Source organism: Sinohyriopsis cumingii, chromosome 4, assembly GCF_028554795.1.
Source record: "Sinohyriopsis cumingii isolate HCF-2022 chromosome 4, ASM2855479v2, whole genome shotgun sequence".
Classification (NCBI taxonomy): Eukaryota; Metazoa; Mollusca; class Bivalvia; order Unionida; family Unionidae; genus Sinohyriopsis; species Sinohyriopsis cumingii.
Genome location: NC_142964.1, coordinates 134,355,570 through 134,377,748, shown reverse-complemented (window position 1 = coordinate 134,377,748; position 22,179 = coordinate 134,355,570). Strand labels below are relative to the sequence as shown.

Genomic DNA, 22,179 nt, shown 5'->3' with positions numbered 1-22,179 from the left:
TGTTATTGCCATGTTTTACAGTTTTGTTCATGATGAAAAACATGTCTTTTATATTTTTCATATTATAAAAATGTTTGTGTGTGTGTGTGATTTAGATTTTTAATGTAGCTTTAACAAATTTCAGTCATATCGCTATGATGTCTGAAGTGTGACAGTTTATAGTGATGTTTAGCACTGGGGCATCATGCCACAGACATATAGCATTATGTTCCACCCCCTCACATTATCCTGACACCAGGCCGACCAGTCCTAACAGTAACCTCTTATGGCTGAGTGCCAAGCGAGGCAACAGTTAGTACCATTTTTAGAACTCTTTATAAAAATGTTAAAATAACAGGACACACGTGAAGACAAAACATCCATGCAGAATGACTTTAATTTAGTGGAAATTAGAATCTCCAAACATCTGAGATTTGACAACTTTCCACTTTATTTTTCATTTCAGCGACAAGCTGTGTTAAGATTAATTACAAACAATTTTCCAACTTCCATTATTAATAGCAGGATCATAATTAAGGGCATTTACAATGCAACAAACCAGATGGCTTCATAAAATAAAAAAACACCATTTTCTAGCTGAATCTGACACCATCTTTAGATGTTAATCATTGTCAATATTTTAAAACAGTGTTGACAATTCACTGCTATGATTTTTCTAAACATGTGCTTTAGTCACATTCTTATCCAGGAGAGACCAATTAATTTTCTAAAAGGGGGGGGGGGGTCAATGCTTCAAAACAAACGCCTTATTTGGAGTTGCAGTATATAAACAAAGACTTTATTCCATTCCTTATTTTTCTTAAAAGAAATTTATCATGTGATGAAAGGAAAAAAATAATCCCCGTCAGAAAGAACATTTTAGCCCCATATATTAAATTTTAGCCCCATTTACAATACACAAGCAGTAAGAACTGAGCAAGTTCAAAGTTGTGCATATTCAGCCTCGTGATTGTGCAATGGCTACTTAAGGACTAAGCATGTGGTTCACATTAGAGCGATTTCTGTTTGGTAGTCATTTGAGCAAAAGTGGTTGTCAATTTGGAATTTAAATATCTCATAGGATTACTTTTTCTTTTGTAACAATGGTATAAATTTATGCTATTTATGAGAAGCTTAAGGTGTGACTCTTGTCTGGTCAGTGTTTCTTAAGATTTCTTTGAATAAAGTAAAAGTGTAAAATTATTGCAAATGAAGTTGACCAATCTCTTCTAAATACACATATACAGAATATACCAGACTTTTGAATATTTTTGTTTATTGTCTAGAAATATAATCAAAATAAAGACGAGTTATTTTTCAAGTGGTTGTTGTTGTTATAGGGTTTAACGCCATTTTCAGCACAGGATAGGCTATACATGGCAGCCAGTATAAATGGTGGAAGAAGAACCTGGAAAAACACAGGGAAGAACCACCGACCCAAAAGAAGCTACTGGCAAGCTGTCTCACGTACCCACACTGGCGGAGCCTGAGACTCAAACCCCTGCAGACAGAGGTGAGATGGCAGTGATCCATAACGGTGAGTGCTTTAGACCACTCAGCCACTCGGGGTCCCTTTTTCAAATGGTATCTGGTTGTTAATTGCTCTAAACATCCGTGTCTTCCATAGGTCGTCTTCATTCATTCGCTGTTCAAATGTCAATAATGCTGACCAGCCTTCCATGGTGAACTTGCCATTGGTGTGCCTGCAGAGGCATGGTGGTTATTTGTATTTATTCCACTGCTGTGTTGAGTTAATGTGGAATGAAAGTTGAGGGGATTAAGTCCCCCACCATGTTATATGGGGTCTGGGAAAATTATATGAGCTCTACCATTCATCAAGAGCATACACGAAAGAAGAAAATTTGTGTGGACACATGATAATCTCCAATGAACAGACAATTTTACATGAAAAACTATGTGTCCATGTAACCAAGATGCCATTGCTAATATAGCTAAAGGAAAAAGTTCTAAATCAAGTATGTGAAACAACTCTGTTGAACGTTTGTCAGATAAATCAAACTTGACCCAAGACTTCTTAATTCTAAAACCTTGTAATTAAACAGGTGTCAAAACTCGATAAAATATTGTTGATGCAGTGTTGACTAACTTAGTCTTAGAATCTGTATATCTGTGGCCACAAAAGCTTTAATATTTAACTGATGATACTACCAAATCCTTCAGACGGTACTGAGATGAAAATAGGCTTGTGATGTATGTAATGTGAGAGATGATATGGATAATATTATACACACCCCTCCATAGATACGGTGGAAGGGAGGGGTGTGTGCATAATTTTCTTAACTATTTTGTGTAAATGTGTGCAGCCAGTAGTCATCTAAAGCAATACCACAGCTAATGAAAAACTCTATAATAACATGTTTTCTGGAGACCATGTTTGAGTTCATGAATAGAATAATCACCCGAGGATGTAGAGCTTGATGATCTTTGCGAATCTTTTCGGCTGATAATCTGTACAGGTTGTGGTTGAAGACTGCTCTCAGTAGCATCTGGAAGAAACATACAAACTGCTGTAGAAAAAGACATATAAAACAACAAAATAAGATAATCCTAACTCTATCTACATAAAAAAGGATATGTTTACCACTGCCAGTTATGTTGTCAAGTTGCCAGTGGTAATGAAATGGCTTAGATTACTTTGGATGTATGAAATACATCATCTTCCATCCATTCCATCTGAAGAAAAAAAAACATTTAGCAAAGCTCTTACTACAAAATGTTGAAAACGGAGCCCTAAATGTTAAGTATAAATATATTAGTCTGACTGAAACTATGAGTATATGAATTTTACGGAATATCACATTAAGATCCATCAATGCATTTTTGTCTCTTCACAACAATGATTTTTGTGTGGGAATCTTTATAGTTTCCAAGGTATGACCCAATGGCAAGTTCCCTACTCCAGGGGGTATCACATGGTGTATGACAAATCAACCTGTGAATTTATGTTCTCATGCCTACAAATGTATATTTGATTATAGGGTAGGGATCTTTGACAGTTTCTAAGTTATGAACTAGAGGCAAGTCCCCTACCACGCAAAGGACATGACTCAATGTTTGTTTGGTGCACATGTAAATTTATCTTCTCGTTCAAATTGAATATATATATATATATATATATATATATATATATATATATATATATATATATATATATATATATATATATATATGTGGTTATAAGGTAGCAATCTTGACAACTTTCAAGTCCCACTGTCTAACTGCATTACCCAGAGAATCAAATCTAATGTCATGATCTTATGAACTTTTAAATCTACAGACTTATAGGATCTGGTTCGCAATTTCTCTCTGCTCTTGCGACAAGCATGATCGAACAAGAGATTAAACTGCACATCATTACCAACAAAAGAATTTCTATTAGCAGTTGTTGTTGTTTTATATCTCTGAATCATTAGAGATTGTGGAAGAATCACAAAAGATTAATGACCATCACACAATATCCGTTATTGAGACTGAAAAATCACTTGGTGTGCAATACACTTTATATATATATGTTGTTGTTGTTGTTTGTGGGGTTTAACGCCATTTTTCAGCACATGATAGGTTATACATGGCAGCCAGTATTAATGATGGAGGAAGAACCTGGGAAAAGCCCGGAAAGAACCACCGACCCACGAGAAGCTACAGGCATGATTTCTCACATACCTACATTAGCCGAATCCGAGACTCGACCCACACAGACTGAGGTAAGATGGCAGTGTTCCATAATGGACAGAGTGTTAGACCACTCGGGGCCCCAGAGAGAGAGAGAGAGAGACAGACAGACAGAGAGAGAGAGAGAGAGAGAATATATATAGTATGTACACTTTATTAATGATACACCATGAGATGAAACGAAACGAGACTTTAACAATAAGTGATATATTGTTGATACAGCGTGCATACTGTACATATATTTTATTTATATCACATACAAATACATATATATGCCCTATAAATGGAGTTAAGATATACTACAGGCAGCTGTGTAGTGACCAAGTGAATGAACTCCTCACATGCCCGAGTGTCCTCCATAAAATGTAGTTCTATGCCTTTTGTGGCTATTCACAATCACCTTTGCATATTGATAAGTTGATTGTTTTCTTTTTAGTTTCTGATTTCCTTCACAATGATTAAATCAATATAATAAACTTATGATTTAAACATGAAAGATGGTTTTAATAATAAAAGTAGACCACTATAAACTCGAGGTTAGCTATGGCATTCACATGAACGCTAAGCTATTCACCGGCTCATGGAAATTAATGTGAAATAAAAACTAAAAGAAATGGCGAATCAACAATAGGTAATTAAAATATTTTAATATATTTACAGTTGATCTAAGTCGTTATTCTGCTGTAGTAACAGTACCATAATCTCTCTCTCTCATTCACATCCTTTGGTCTGTCTGACTTAACTTTTACCATCATTCATAAGTCCTGAGATATTGTGGAATGACAAACGAAAATCCTCTATGCTCATCACTTCATAGGTTGTAGCCCATATCTTGCTACAATTGGGGGGGGGGGGGGAGAGAGAGAGACCTTTGGACATTTTCATATTTATTTAATAATAATCGATACCACAGAAAGTGTACCGCGTAACTGAAGAATTTACTGTATAATGTCGACATGGTTTGCAACTATGTATCATTGATAAACACTGTAGATAAATCCTAAGGAAAGTGCACACATATCATCATGACGAACCATATTCTTGTAGGTTTCTTGGTGTAATTTCTATTTCAACGATTTAATCCAACCCAAATTACTTTTCTCTCTCACTCCACATTTCCTCGTAGTTTGTCTCTTATGCATGAGAAAGAGGGGGGGGGGGGAAACAGAAAGCAAAAAGGACTGTGATAAAAATGTGTGTCATATTAAATTCATTTAGAAAACAAGGATTATTAATACTTTTTATCATTATTTTCATACGTCACTAATGATTAATGTGTGGAAATTCATCATTGATCTAGAATCAACTGCAGATGGTCACTAGAATGTTTATATATGCGTATTATTGTGCCATGGGTGATCACAATTTGATATACATGTTGTTTCCATTCTCTAATTTGAATTATGCCATCTATTTCCCAGTATGCATATTGTATTTAACATTGGTTTTAAGCAATAATTTATTTTCAAGTAGAAACATTTCTGAGTTCTATCTATAATTTGGTGCATGTTTCAAAACTATCCTATTCATATGCAGTGTATTTTGGCAATATGACTTAAAAGAGAACAGAAGCTATGCATTGTAATGAATTTTAACTGAGTGACTAGACACTATTGTAATTGCAAGTTAGTATAAATGCTTAATCAACTACCCTTAATCAAGAATTTTTGCCTTTTACTTTCTAAAAGTCAAATAAATATCAGTTTAAAAGATTTCTAAAGTTTTTAAAACAACCCGTGCCATGCACATGAGAGCCAATGCACACATCTTTCAGATGATACTGTTTATCCTAATTTTTTTGTTGCCAATAAAACTTTACCGTAACTCTTTATAGACGACACACCGAAGAATTAAAGTCATGATATGAACAAAGTAAACCCTTTTTTCTCAACCAAACTGACACAGCCAAAATGCAAGTGCATGTATTTTTAAAGAAAGGGGTTTTCTTAATGTAACCACTCACGTTACAACAGTCCATTGATTGCGTTGCACATATAAGGTTTTGTTATTTGTCTACATACTTGGTGGAAGGTTATGTATTGATTAAATAGTATTTGCTTTCCTGTTTTGTTTTTTTCTTCTATTCTTCTTCATATTTTCACAAAAATGAGTGAACTCAGAATACAAAACTCAACCTTACAGCATCTCTCGAATTCCACAACATAGCATTGTCCCGTATGTTTCTGACCTACATAATAGCATTTAAAGCTAAATCTTTAAAAGCGTAATTTCAGTTTTCTATGAATTGTAAAATTTCCTGAATATATTTGCCCAAAGATTTATGAAAAGAGACAATCAAATAAAGTGTTACTGCCTAGATTCAGCGATGTTTGCCATTATTTTTCAATGACAGGATCACTTATGAATCCAAACGGATTTTTATGAAGAAAATAATGCACCAGCAGCAGATAAAATATTCTTGTAACCAATTCTATTCTTAAAACACAACTTGCTATTACATACATTTAAGTTTCAAAACACAAGTTTGTATGTTTTATCATCAAAGGATAAGCTAACTTGCGGAAATCGGACAGTAATAGTTGCTAACTTCCTTGGGAAAGGGTACATGGTCAGTCAACTATCAAAACACATGCCTGTGAATATGTGAGAGTTTTTCTGATGGTGCAATATCAACAACAACCTTTTGATGGTGTGAAGCCTACATTTCGCCTTGAGCAAAAACTAACACTGGAACTAACTTGGACGAAGCAAGGGAGCATCTCAAAGTCTTTCAATGTTCCTCTACAAAAAATTACGGGGCAAAGTCATTTTAGCTTTTCTTAACAGAAGAAGGTGAAGTTTACATTTTTTCAGCGACTTAGTCGCCCACATCGCCTGGTAGCACGACCCCTGTAACCATATTACATTACTGTAATTGCAAGTTAGTAAAAATGCTTAACCAACTACCCTTAATCATTTTTTAATGCTCTCTAAAAGTTCACAACAATGGCATTTGAAAGATTTCTAAAAGCATTTGAAACAACCCCTGTATATGTACGTAAGGGCAAATGCATACGTGTCTTCAGATCACACTGTTCTAATTTCTTTGTTGCGGATAAAACAGTACCATAACTATTCATATATAACACACTAAAATACTTAAAATTACAGACATGGTTCCTTTATAGACATGAACTAAACCCTTCTTTCCAACCGAATCAACACAGACATGTGTCTGCATCTATTTTCAGAAGGAGATTTTCGTAGTGTTGTAACTCACTTTATATAGCTTCATTACAACAGTCCATTGATAGGATTACAAATTTATGGTTGGTTTATTTGTCTAAATACTTGTAGTAATTTTAGGCATTGGTTAAATAATACCTTCTTCGCTGCTTTTTTTCCATATTTTCACAAATATGAGTCAAATCAGAAAACAACTTTGACCTTACAGAGCTTAGCTTCTCAGAAATTCCATAACATGGAAATGTCCCATACATTTCTGACCTACATAATTGCATTTTAAACTTAAATCTTAAAGAACATAATACCTAGGCTTTGCTTTCTATGAATTGTATATTTATCTGAATATATCTGAACAATGACGTACAAAAAAAGACATTTAATAAACTGGTACTTCCCACACACAGTGATGTATTTCCCCATTACTGGTTCACTTACAGTCTCAAACTAATTCTATGACGAAACTGTGTACAAGAGGAAGTTAGTTAAAATATCCAGATCACCGATTCTGTTCTTGCTATTTATATACTATTGCTAAAGTTTCAAAACACATGTTTGTATGTTTTTATCATCAAAGGATAACATGCTGAAATCGGGCAGTGATAGCTGCTAACTGACTCAGGAAAGGGTAAATGATCAATCAGCTATCAAAACACATGCCTGTGAATGTGAAACAGTTCATTTGTCAGCGTAACTGATATCAAAATTAGGCCTAGCTACTGATGGCTTGATGAATACATTTCGTTACAACACTAGAACTAACCTGGCTAAGGCACTGGGGCATATCAAAAAGTATTGTCAGTAAATGTACATCTAAACAAATCACAGGGCAAAGTTGTTTTCGACTTCCTAACAGAAGAAGGTTAAGTTTACATTTTTCGGAGACTTAGTCACCCGCTTCACCTGGTAGTGTGTGTTATGTATATTTAATTGTTTGTTTGTTAGTTTTGAATTTTTTTATTTCATTACATGTTATTGTAATGTATCACTGTTTGCTGGACTTGACCTTGTCTAAAATTACATTTCTGCTTGACCTGATCGACTGCTTATATTTTTTTAAAGTTTACTTATGGAAACAACTAATAATAGCTTCATTATTCTTTACATGTATGAGCTTATGATCAGGATTATTATTCAGGTAAACAATGGAGTAAATATGTTGACCAGGGTCAGGGTGGAGATTCCTAAGTGAATTTGGTAGGCCATTGTGGTGTAAATAAACAAGACTCATTAAGCCATTCTTGAAGGTTATTTTCCATTAGGTAATGGTTGTTTTTAGAAAATGCTAATTGTGACCTGAGGTCAAGCAGAGAACTATATCATCTTGTGACTGAGGATTTTACCAGTTGTGTTTTAATATCTAGCACTTTTTACTTGTATTATGTTGTGACCAGTTTGGGCCAAATTTTCTTTTCTTTAAATTAATGAATTCAAGTGATTATTTTCTCTGGAAATACAAAAGTGCTCAAATAAAAAGACATTCACTGGAATTTATACTGAATTCAAAACTGGAATAATATTTCTGAGATTCAACAAGAGACTGTTGACACATCAGCACTTCGGAGATCATAACAAACACGTCACCTTCAATTTTAAGTCTCTTCGAGACTTGAACTACATTTGATTCAGGACTTTTTATTACTAGAACTTGTGTCTTTAATTCTTGGATTATTTTTGGATTTAATTTGCAATACCATGTGTGTGTTTTTTTTTCTCATTTTTCACCTTGTATTCAAGGGAAATAAATTATTTGTTAAATTTTACAAAGCTTGTTATCTTCACTCTTTTCTGTTACTTAGTTTATGAGCATAGACTCATAACACGTGACCCCTGAAACCCACTTAAAATTATGAAATTGATAAAGAATGAAAATCAGTCAAGTGAAATATTTGCACTGTACAAGTTATTTATCCTGGCCAAGCAGCTGGGGGAAAAAATGGGAAACTGATACAATCCTGTATTAAAGAAACTATTTTATAATTTTTTTTAAAAACTTCCCCACCCCTAATTTTAAAAACACTGTGCCCATCTATACACCAACCCAAACCTTTCCCCAAGATTCAAGTCTTTATATTCTAATGGTCATATGACATAGATGCAGCAACTTCTATGAAAACAATGGCAAAACTTGAGTCTAACAAAATTCAAAAAATTAAACAAGGACCAATTTCTCCTAAATTGGTGGATCATGGATGGTAAAATAAATGACAGAGTGCATATTATTCCATAACTCAGCTTTTCCCTTAAACTAACTTATTTTCAAGATGAAATAATCCTTATGCAATGCGTATACACTGTACTCACGAGTCCTCATTTGTAGAGGAACAGGGTCATTGCGTGGTAATGCATCCATTGATACATTTCTGGACATCAGGCTAGTTTCCTGCACAACTGGACCTTTACGATAATCTCTTTTGTCTGGAGCTGCGTCCACAGATACCTGCGAGTCCAGGCGAGATAATCTGCCTGTACTAGCTTGCTTCATGTCAAAATTTATTCATGTAACCTTGTGTTTAAGGATGATGTACATCATAAGTGCTGAAATAAATAAAATAAAAGTTTAAATTTATATTTGTAACACACATATGCACCCTATATCTCAAAGCTGACTAAATGACAATGTCCCAAAAAATGTATAATGGCATAGAAAGTCATCTACATATGTATACAAACAAGCTTACCAGACTTCATTTTGTCTGCATTATGTCGTTTTTGCCACAAAAGTCCAAGTCCAGAGAGTTCAAATAAATTTTAAACACTGTAAAAATGGCCTGAAAATATAATTAGGACAATGGCATCTGAATACAAAGAAGCCTTTAAAATTTAATCACTGACCAATGTCTAAGCAAGTGACCATTCCTTGATTATATAAGATTTCTGTCAAAATGTCCAAGTCCAGAAAGTTCAAAAAATGTGCAACATTTTTAAAATAATGCTGTAATGGCTTCAAAATTTAATCAGATCATCTTTAATACAAAAAAGCGTAACAAATTTCATATGTCTATTTTATGTTATTTTTACTTATTCATGAGAACAAGGTTTTTATTTTGTCCTGAAAATCTAGTCAGGCCATCATCATATGGATAGAACTATGCTAGTAAAACTTCCCATGATCTATGTTGAGTGGTTTTGACAAGATCTTGCCAATAAGCTTCTCAGATGGACAGATATAGCCAAGTCAAGGCATAACTCACCTCAAGCTCTAAAGATGAGGTAAATAGTAAAACCAATGCCAGTGGCAACAACAATAAACATCTTGGCTTATGATTACCCTGTAACTCTCATATTTAATCTCTAAAAACAAATTACAATGCTACTACTAGATCGAGAGTTGCTGGTAAGCAGGAGCTAATGTGACACACATGCTACTTTGATACAAGCCATTACTTTTAAATCATTTTTAAAAAATCTTATAAAGCTGGGTGTAGTAACCTAGGTTTTGTTCACCCAAAGACATACTGACACAGCAACTAATATGGTAACAGTTGAAAAGGGCAATAGAGACTGGACCATCTTTAATGGTCAAGGGTCACCAATACACTTGGTTCCACTTCAACCACTGGAACATTTAATTAGAGAAAACCACCTACTGCTCCACAATTGGATTAGATGCAGCTGAAATAAACTGATCCAATCAGATTCCTCATTAAGTGTACTAAGAAAGATGGCTGAAACACTCCTGGCAGAATTCATGGCCAACAATACTGGTATGATATATGTTCAGTGAACAATCAAATGATTCATGTGACTGGTGTCTTGTTGATAGAAAATAATAGTTATTCAATATAAGTGTATGAGTGATGGTATACAAAATAAAAAGGACTAGCATTACCGCACCATGACATTATCCAAAAAAATGAGGCATTGCAGTGTGAGAAAAGAGCACAACTCATTCAAGCTGAGAACAGCACAAAAGCAATAAAAAAAATCTGCAGTTAATGTTATCATTTCTCATTATTTGAAGTGCACTACAAATGAACAGGAAAGAATGGAGAAAACCCAAAAGAAACACCAGACAGATTTCTGATGATAACCATAACTTCTTGAAAAGTGAAAAGAAAAGAAGTTTATGACTTAATCCAAAACAAGACATTTTTAACCAGGGAAAGTCCAGTTGTACATTTCTTTTTACACAGTTCAATACTTTCTATAAAATGCAAGGTTATATGGCAGTCAAAGAACACACAAGAGGTTCCATATCTACATTAACGAGTGTGAGACTATTCTCTGGTGCTCAAAGTACTGGCTCAGTTCACCACATAATGAAGCCCGTGAATCACCTATTAATAGAGAGGGCTACTTCACAGCCCTTAATGATGGTCACTTATCAATGGTTTTATTTAAATTAAAAAAACAAAGATAATCTGCTTCTACAATTAAAGTGGATTGACATAAGGAGCAGAGAACAGCTAATAACAATGTTTTCTCATCCAGTCTTGCAAAGAGAGCAAATATTTTGAGATTATGTTAGGTGGAACATGAGAACTGTTCCTTGAGAAAATCTGTCTTCATGTAAATGAATTTCCAAGAAAGAAGACGTCTGATTCAGGATAGGTCTAGGCAAGTCACCATCTCCCAATAAAAAGAAAGATCCCTCAGAAGATGGGCATGTCTAATGATGTGCATCAACCAGCTGTCAAAGTACTGGAGGATATGAACCCTATGGACTATAAATGTTGCTATTACATCCATCACCATAGTGAAGGTTCTGGGAACAGCATCCAGCTGAAAAAAATTTCTCCTGTCCTGTACAAAATAACTGAAAGGTTAATCATTACCAAACATGAAACTAACAGGTCCCAAATTGTTTCTCTTTTAAAAACACAAATGAGAAAATCATAATATTTACAATTTGTGATATAGCTAACAAACATCACTTAACATTTCATCACCTGATTCACCAAGTGTACCTCCTCAGCAACAAGTTTTGTTTTATTCCATGTTGGCAGTGGAATCTCCAAAGCCATCTTAGGCTTCCGGTGAAATCAGTCATTATCCATACTTTTTTGCCATTTTCTCTAAGCCTTCAGAACCGTTCCAGAGATAGGAACACCACGTTCATGTTGCTGTGTTAACCATTCAATAACGTTTGCAGTCTATGTCCCTTTCATCTGAACCCATCATCAAAAACAACATCATGCAAGTAATCATGAAATTACTACTCATCCTTGAGCCAACCTCTGAGTGCTGATTCAGCATTCTTGGGCCAACCTCTGAGTGCTAATTCAGCATTCTTGAGGTAATACAAATTTTCAATCTCATTTCACCATTATGAATACTATGATACAAAGCTTTTCATTCACAGAGGAAGCATTTTGCACAATTCCTTTCCTCTCCATGATTAGGATACATTAATGATTATATATATATATATATATATATATATATATATATATATATATATATACATACACATACATACATGATTTTAGATAAGTGATACTTGGAAACACGTTTGATTGGTCAAATAAAATGGAACTGAGTTTTTGAAACATGATAGTGACCACAAGGGTTTATGCAGGTAGGATTTGCATGCCTTTTTTTGTGTACCTCCCTTATTTGATTTGAAAAATACACAATTTGATAAAATGACACAGGCCTCATTTAATAGATTTTTACAATGCAACAAACATTTCCGAAGCTGTAGATCAAAACAAAGATGGCACTTAGATTCTCACAGAAATGCTTGTGGATATTGATGTGTCAGTCAATCAACTCTTAATAGAAGAGAACATGCCATGATTCCACTAAAACAGAATTAAAAGATTAATTTCACACACGACTTATTGGTGTTGATTTCTTTCAGTGTTGCCACCTGTAATTGTTTATTTCTTTCCATGTTGCCACCTTTTATCATTTACCAGAACTTTTTATTGATCGCTATTTCATCACAGTGTACTGAGAAAATACTTTTCCAATAAAATCTAACAAAATATGTGATTTCTTATTAAAACCTGCAAACTGCACAATGTTCATTCCATCTTTTTGGGCACAGAATGCAATTTTCAATGCTAAAATGAACAATATATCAAAGTTTCATTAACCAACTGAGATCATGATTTTCTTCAAATTCAACATACAGGGGTACATTTTTTAATAATTTCTTTAAAGAAAATCAAGAGACATATGCTGGACACTGCACAATATGCGAGTTATCGAGGGAGCGGAGTATTTTGATTGTCAGAAGCAGACTAAGGTATCAGATTGTAATCATGCAGCGCTCAAACAATCTGATAGCCCAATAATAATAATAATAATAATAAAAATAATAATATTAAAAATGACTTTATTTAAAGAGGGATGGGCCTGTCCTGTATTCTAAAGGAGGTGCCTGTCAAGCTTGTAGAAATAAAATAATCAAATTTGCCAGAGAAAACTTTGATCACACTGATGAAATACGATATGTATTTTCAAGATGTTGACATACATGCCATAACACAGTGCAATCTGATAATTACCACTGTCCTATGTGAAGAGGAGATATTATTATAATCAAATTGCTAAAAACACGATATTGTATTCCCAAATCCCGACATGGTTGCATTTCGAGGAAACATAATTTTCAGTAATTTTCAAAAGCAGAAGAAACAAAACAACCACTTTCCATACATGTCACTTAACTGTAACATGTATAAATGTAAACAGCCATGACTGGAGCTGATGTGAAACTATCCTTTAGGCAGTTTAAATAGCAGCAATTAAAAGTAAAAGAGGTCAGATATAAACAACCGTTTCCCAAATTACTTAACTGGCTGAGAATAGCTAGTGAGATGTGTTTCAAGACTGCAATGGGTGAGTCAATTGTGCGAATTTGCATAAGTACAATCAGGATGTAGAACAACCCAATATAGGAAATAAAAGAGATGCTAGATACGTGTAGGAGAACAAAAATTATTACATATCAATGCTATGAATTAGAATGTTTAAGCCAAATGTATTATAGATTTTTGACAAGTTTGTGAACAGCATCAACACTTCTTTTTTGTCAGATTTAACTGTATATAGAAAACATGATCATTTACACTGTCAGAATAGTGTTCAAGCGTGATTCATTTTTGAAGCCAAGTTATGAAGCAATTAGCTATTAGCAAAGCCCACCAATTAAGTTTCAGAATTCTTATTCAATGGAGTTTTACTTTGTGAAGCACAACAAATATAACGGGGGGGGGGGGGGATTAATGTTTTGCATATACTGCAAACCTATCGTCATACATCAATTTGATTATAACCAGGAATCACTCAGAGAATTCAGCAGAGATATTTGAACATCAGGCCATCCAGTCTCTAGTGAGTGTAGCAATGAACACTAATGACACTTCCATTACCTTCAAACCACCTAATGATCCATATAGAATTTATATTTGAACTGTAGCAATTACAACGTTGTGTGACAAATAATATTAAAAGAGGGGAAAGTTTTGTACATATCATCTTCCTTAGCCAAGGTTCCAATGTGTTAAACCTATCTACACTTAGCAGATCATTCAGATATTTCAGTGCTTCGGGTCTATGAATTTCATTTGATGCAGCAGCAAGCCAGCAGCAAAATCAAGTTAATCAAATCTGAAAACTGTTCCTACAACGAGACAAGCAGAGCACACAACAGGAATGGACTCATAAATCAGCAATTTTCCAGTGCCAATCATTTTGTACAAATAAATCCTTTTCCTCAAATACACAAGTAATGGCTTCTCTCTAGTATATAGTTATACTTTCAAAGTTAAACTTACAAAGTATCCTTCTGAATTCAATTCCCTCTGCCATTTTCAGCAGATGATGTACAATGCATGGCTGTTACATGCTATTGGTTAGTTAGCATTACATGCTAAGGAAGACAACAGTAGATGTCAGCTCTGAAATATCTGTATGATTCACCAAATTAGTGAATGATAGATGTAAAGCTCTGAGCCCCCCAGTCAGCAATGCTGACGCTTAAATGATTAAATATACAAAAAGTGAAATTCAATGAATAACAATTTAATGACAATTCCATAGTCAACTGATTAAATTTCCCAGTACTCTCCTTCCGCTTGACCCTGTGATTGCCTATTGTATCATTTGATTTGTAGTGTGAGATAGCTTTCCACCTGTCCTTGTATTCTACTCATTTGTGTATTCTCTCCTATCCCTCCAATTCCTTCTCCTCTTCCTCCATCTCTCTCCAAATTCCTTCTCCTCCTCCTCCACTTTCTCCTACTTGACTCCTTTTCCTCCTCCTCCTTGACTCTCTCCACTGACTAGACTTGTTGACTCCGACTGCTCTGCTAGTCTTACTTTCATCTCCCCTCTTAGAGATTCGGGACTTAACTGAACCGCAAGTTCTGTCCCCAAAAATGCTTCCTGTGAAAACACAAGGACGGTACAATATTTTCCATAGCCCTGTCATCTCACACTACACTCAGCATATCATCAGATAATGGCTATTACATTTCTTCGGTCACACATTCATTCACACTGAAATACTCATACATTCTTGTATGGTAAAACAATGTCGTAATAAAAGCACGGCATCAATTCCTTCTCATACATACATCAATAAATTGTATCACATCATCACATATTCCTAATCCCATTATACTAAACATTATCACAACTATCAGATACATTTCTTTACATTTCAACTCATACAAAGTACACAAATATTCAAATATCCATGTTCTGACATATCCATACTTCCATATTAACTAATCTTAGACAATTCAACCATTTTCCAAATTTACAATTCAAACATGTGTAAAATCTAACATATCACATGAATAAATGCATTAGTTTACTATGAAGTAACCTAACAGCAAATTACAAAATTAATTCTGACCACAAGCTAACAATCTACATAATTCTCTACATATTACTCAAATTCATTGCTCAAATACACATGTAAATTAAACACTACAAAGGTAATTATTCGTACTAAACGATCCTAATAATTAAGTGTAGATACTACACATAATTACAATTACAATGCCATAATATTCTGCAAAAATAGAGCAAATAACTTACTGACCTTTATGAAGCTTTGTTTTTCCTTAGAATGTCCTCTCTAAGTTTTACCGCCAAATTACAAGTGGCTCTCTCGGAGTAACGCTATGCTCATCAATCTTCCTAGGCAAAACTAAATTTTCGCTTGCTAGTTAGAAGTTATAATTCGGATTGATTGGCTGTCGCTGTGACCTGATCCAATCAAATGTTGCAAACAATGTCCTTCTTGCTGTCTATCCACATGGTGATGGATTTAGAACATGCCTTGCGGTTCCTTTGATCTTAGGACAAAGCTGTAACACCTCAGTGGGAAGTTGCACTATCTAACGCCTGTGCCAATTCAAGATGCCAGATCTTCTCCCTGGTCATGGTAACCTTGCATAAGAGATTAACTCTAGCCTGCAGCATTGTTAAGACATCAAAACATGGCTTGTTATAATACCTTACGAGCTGGGGCTGAGCAAACGTGACAATCATGTTCATTAGCATGAGGAGCATGTCTTGATTTATACAGTTTCTGTTCGCAAATTTAACGCTGTTCATAGGGTGCCACCTACTTTGTTTAACCAGTATTTCAATACACTTGAGTAAGCGTGTGCACAGGACAGCTGAAATATTATTCATTCCACTTAACTTCAAACATCTGGAACAGCACAATAGCAATTAAACAAGACCATTAAAAAAATCTCAACAATGCCAAAGGTAAGCCAATTTTTATAATCAATACAAGAACCACATTTGATCTGTTTATACTTATAATACTTAAAAAAAAAACATCCTGCATTTAGCCTAGGATCTCCAGATTACAACAACATATTAACTAATTAACAGCTTATCATGTACACACGCTACTCTTAAATCCCATTATGCAGCCAGGCATCACTACACCAGTTGCAACAACTGATAAGAGAGTTCAGGCACCCACTAGACGTTTCTGGTACATATATATCCAAAACAGTATCTTAAATCACATGTACATGTCTGTTACAGCCATGTGAGCACTAGTTATAATAAGTCAGGCAATCTGTTCCTGATTCATAACTTACTTGCTTCACTTTGTACACAAAGTTTAGAGCTTTTGAAAAACATATGACAAGTAGAGATCTTCGTAAGGGCATACATGGGGATAAATATTAATAACTTATGAGTCTTCAAATACCTTGAAAATAAGTTAACACATTTTGTCAACGTGATCAAAGTTTCTCAGGCAAATTATATATTTTTTCTTTCTACAAGCCCGATGGGTACCTCGCTCAAAATACAGCAGGGGCCCAATCTGAAACTTGAAGGACCCCAGGCATCGGGCTATCAGATTTTGTGAGCACTATACTGATTCTTTAACTATTATTTTACTTGATAAATATCCACTGAAGCAATACTCAGAGACCTTACAATATGTATCCAGGGCCAACTCTAGGAGACAAGATTGCAGGATTCACCCTAATTTCTCAAAGATTGTGTTTACAACATTTCAGAGTAAGAAGAAAGAAAAAAAAATCAAACATCACGTTTTCATGCCCAACTATAATTTGTCATTAAATGTCTCATACATTTACAAAAATTACCCACCCACCCCGTTTGTTCCCCTCCCCTCCCCTAGTCCTACATGCAAGACCTCGACGCTGATATTTATGTTTTAGGCGTCAGCATTTAAACATAAATAGCATATAATATACATGCAGGACTACCGCTCACCTACCCTTGCAGCTACTATACTCACTGGGATTACAAATATCATTCTTTTCTGATAAATTAATTTTCGGACCTGTGGTACATTCATCCCAGTCGTACCCAATAGCAAACTGGATAATTTAATGATCTGAAAAACACTGCTTTCAACTTCTTACTGTAAATCGGGGAACTTTTCCCACCATAGAATGGTGATTTTAAGTTTTAGTTACTTATAGATAAGATGAATGACATTTTTACCTTTACCAAGGTACACAGAACTGTAGTGTTATTTCTTCTGATCTCGGCTTGGAAATGAAAGAAATATCGAAGTGAAAGTCGAGTTATCACATAGGCTGAAGGAATGAAAAGATTCAATCAACTTGCTAAATAAACAAGTTACTGGGTGAAGTTGAAAGGCGTAATTTACACATTTAGTTGTCGGCATTATCAGACCTTTATTAAGAAATATAAATAAAAAGTTGTCAGTTTGTTCATCGCCATTTTGATACGAATATACGTACAATTTTCCACGTTAACTTGACTTCCTTTTCACTTTTTATGGATCTGGTTAAATAAGCAGACCATGTCAAGCTTCATCTATCAAACACATATTTAAATTGAATAATTAACTTACATTATATCAGGATTTGAAACTTTCAAAATGTTTAGTAGACCAAGATATACATACCAAATTTCCGATGAGCACTGTTTGGTGAAAATTCCCAATTCAGTCACTGTTCCAAAATCACGCTGAAAACATAATCTCGTTTTTGCGAGATTTGAAGGTCAGGGGGTTGAAGTCTGAAAATATTGAATATGTATATTACGCTTGTAGTTGTTAGCAATAATTTATGTTACTTCAGTTTAATTTTTATATGCAATAAATTGAATGAATATAGATGTTGTTAGTTCAGACTGAAACCGATAACTTTAGTTAACTAGCGTAACAATACAAAACACGATTACCATTTACAGTCAAAACGTACCTTGAACGTGAGGTACCCAAGTCAAAACGTACCCAAGTTAAAACTTTCCTATTAATGCTGAAACGTACCCAAGTTAAAACGAACTCAGAAAGTAAAAACCTTACTGTGCCAAACTTTTAACCAATTTCTGCCATTTATTGCAAAATAAATTATAATATATTTGCGGTTCACTCACCAAATTTAAAATAAAGAAAATTTGGACCAATTCGGCTTTGACCCGATTATTTATGCAGATGATCAGCTGAAATCATCAATGATAATTTTCTTGAGTCTTTTTCTGTTAAATACATGCGATTTTAAGAAGCAATATAAAATATTTAGCTGCATTAGAATCCAGTTAAATTTTTACATTAATCAGACCAGCCCTTGACGACAAAATAAACTAGAACAATATCATTACACATAATTCCAAATTAACTCTCAGAATCATTTGATCAGCGATTAAATGATGTTGTAAATATGATAACTTACATCACGTTCATTGCTTTGATCTTTGCGGGAATGCTAAGTACATTTTTTTAAAAAAATAATAAAAAATAAAAAAATAAAAAAATCACTCGCCAACAAATGTCTTGTATCTATGATGTTACAGCTGTTTGCATGGTGGCCATATAAAATGAAATTTTTACATTAATCAGATTTAATGCTTACTGACACAAGTGAACTTAAAGCTGACACGCCTTCAAATTCTGTCTAAATGCATTTAACTTGGGGCGCTTTCTCTGTTCTTGATCATTTCGGCATTTTATGGGTTCTTCATCTTCTTCCCATTCTTCTTCTTTTCCTCCTTCTTCAATTTTCTCCAGTTCTTCCATCACCTCCTCACTTTCTCAATGACTCCTTTCTTCTTCTTTTCCGTCTCTTGAATCCAGTCAGGATGTCCCACATATATTTAAATTTCTCCTGCACCGTCATCCAGTTTTGATATAGTCTGTCAATTTTTTTTTCTTTCTGTTTTCTTTGTCCTGTCTTTCTTTAGACCACCTGTCTTTTATCTTCTTCACTTCTTCTTCCATCACTTTTCTCATTATGTCTTCTCCTTTCTTTAGTTGGTCCAAACCCCAATTCACAAAGGATCACTCTGAGTAGTAAATGGAGTGAGATTAGCGTCAATGGGAATTAGCATTACAGAGACCCCTGGGTCAGATTAGCGTCAAGGGAAATTAACATGGATAAAAATCGTGGGACGGTTTAGCGTCAAAGGAATTTAAACAGGGTGGGACTTTATAGCGTCAAGGGAAATTGAACATGGTATTTTATTTTTTTTAAAAAATTTTTTAAAAAAGGGGTAGGCAATGGAAAGGCTATCTCTTTTCGAGAAATATGGCTGGCCCTGAAAAGGGCCTTTGGGTTTTCTTCTTCTTCTTCTGCTTCTAGTTTCTTCTTTTTCTCCACCAAGTTCTTATTTTATCTCCAACACTCTTTCTCTTCTTTTCTTTCTTTTTTTTCTCCTGCTCTTCTTTCTTCTTCTCTTCCTCCTCTTCTTTCTTCCTCTTTTCATTTTCTTCTTCTTTTTCAATTTTTTCATTCCATGCTCTCATCCTTATCCTTTCCTCTTCATCCTCCTTCTCCTCCTTTATTTCTTTCAACAGATCACTGATGATTACCTTCATTTTTCGTAAATTGTTTATCTCCATCTTCACTCGATGGGACTATAAGAATAGTGATCCTCGTTTAGGTTAACCAACATTTGCTCTATCATTCCTAAATTGTCGAGGACGTTTTGCAATTTTTCCATTTTGTCCATTTGGTTAGAAGCCATCTTCTTTTTTTATTCTTTGCAGAATAATTTGAACGACGAATACTGTGGATTCTTATACGAAAAGTGCGGACGTGAAGGAAAACATCCCCCTACTTTTTCATTTCATATAATAAAACCCTAACTATACTCGCCACATACGCTAAGAAACAATAAACAAAATCCATAATCTACTATCCACACAATCGTACGTGAGCGCTTACAAAACCCAAACTATACTCTCCACATACGCTAAGAAACAATAAACAAAATCCATAATCTAGTATCCACACAATCGTACGTGAGCGCTTACAAAACCCTAACTATACTCTTCACCTACGCTAAGAAACAATAAAGAAACCCATAATCTACTATTCACATACCTTAGCTCTTACAAGCACCAACACACAAACACATACCCTCACACTATCTTAAAAAAGAGTTAGTGTTTATATTCACACTACTCTACCTACACATTGGCAAATTGATGGTTATTTCTTTTCTAGAGTATTGGGTAGCCCTGAAAAGGGCTGTTTTTTTGTTTGGAACTTCATGGACACCTGGTTAATGGTGGCACCTTCCAGGCCTGGCGCCGCATACACATCTTATCCCCCAGTTACTTTTTACCTTTTGGGGGGGAGAGAGCAGAGGCAGGATATGTCGCTTCAGAATCCCAATTTTCGCTCTCTGGGATTCTGAAATTTCTTCTTCTTCTCTCCTTTTCCTCCTCCTCCTCTTCTTTGTATCTTCTCTCCTCCTCTTTGTATCTTCTTTCCTCTTCTTCTTTATATCTTCTCTCCTCCTCTTCTTTGTTTCTTCTTTCCTCCTCCTCTCTTATCCTTCCCTCCTCCACAATGGCTTCCGCGGCCAGTTCATTTAATATGCGCCTGGCATATTCCAGATGCACATGAAGTTCCAACAGTTTCTCCAGTCTCGTGTTCATTTTTGGTGTTGATCAATCAACAAGGGTAGTTGGACTGCCGAACGAGTTTCAATTTATAGTGAAAGCGCGTACGTGAAGGAAAACATCCCCCTAAAAACATAAAATTGATCTTACCTAGATCATGACCAAAAAAAATAACAACAACGCGCGGACCTAAAAGAAACACTCACTCACTTTTTTATTCTACCCATCACTATTTTAAAATTTTTTTTATAAATCACTTCAATTGACTATCCACATACTCAAAGCAATCCAATCTAACCCCTAAATCTACACCTCAAACACCAAATAAAGACATCATTTTAATCTACTATCCACACCAACGTACTTGATCACTTACAAACACACAAACTCACAAACACATACCCTCACATTTTTTAAAAAGAGTTAGTGTTTATTTTCACACTACTCTACCTACACACATTGGCAAATCGATCGTTATTTCTTTTCTAGAGTATTTGGGTAGCCCTGAAAAGGGCTGTTTTTTTGTTTGCTATGGCACTCCTTTTAGTTTCTAAGAATGCGATGTCCTCTGAGGATAGGCTTTCTGGCGATAGGTCTGCTTCTTCGGAAAGAGAAGAAGAACTCTTTGGTGTCGATACGACAATCGACAAAGCCTCTGTCAGCTTCAGGTTGCTGCTGCTGTTGTTGTTGTTGCTGCTGTTGCTGCTGTCTCTGAAGTCTGTACTTCTCTGTCCATTCTTCTTATTCCCTGTTCATTTCTTCTCTGAAGAGCTCTTCTATCAGGTCTTCAGTGATTTTTAACATTCTCACATTCTCTATTTCTTCTGGCTTCGGTATCAGACTGTGTCTGACCCTATGCAAATTCACGTAGGCTTCGTTGAGCTTAGCTAGTTTGGAGCACATCTTCGTAGGAGGATGAGTCGACAATGGATGGTTAGACTGGAAACAACCCCGGTTCTTAAAGTCAAAGCGCGTACGTGAAGGAAAACATCCCCCACACGGTTTTTGAGTCGCAACGTTTAGTGAGTGTCATGAGAGGGATA

The 22,179-nt window shown here is 35.0% G+C and overlaps 1 protein-coding gene across 3 annotated transcripts in view; it reads right to left on the bottom strand.

The window, feature by feature from the left end:
* The window catches only part of LOC149802126 (uncharacterized), a 69,276-nt gene extending 51,022 nt beyond the window's left edge, over positions 1–18,254 (bottom strand). For 2 of the 3 annotated variants that reach the window (XM_089956525.1, XM_089956527.1), the window contains exons 1-3: positions 18,194–18,254; positions 9,160–9,393; positions 2,400–2,486 (exon numbers count right to left, since the gene is read on the bottom strand). In XM_089956525.1, coding sequence (XP_089812651.1) covers positions 2,400–2,486; positions 9,160–9,340 — 268 coding nt within the window. In that variant the 5' untranslated portion in view covers positions 9,341–9,393; positions 18,194–18,254. Of the gene's footprint in view, positions 1–2,399; positions 2,487–9,159; positions 9,394–17,763; positions 17,811–18,193 lie in introns of all 3 variants that reach the window. The other variant, XM_089956526.1, reaches the window with a different exon arrangement.
* Positions 18,255–22,179: the final 3,925 nt, after the last annotated feature.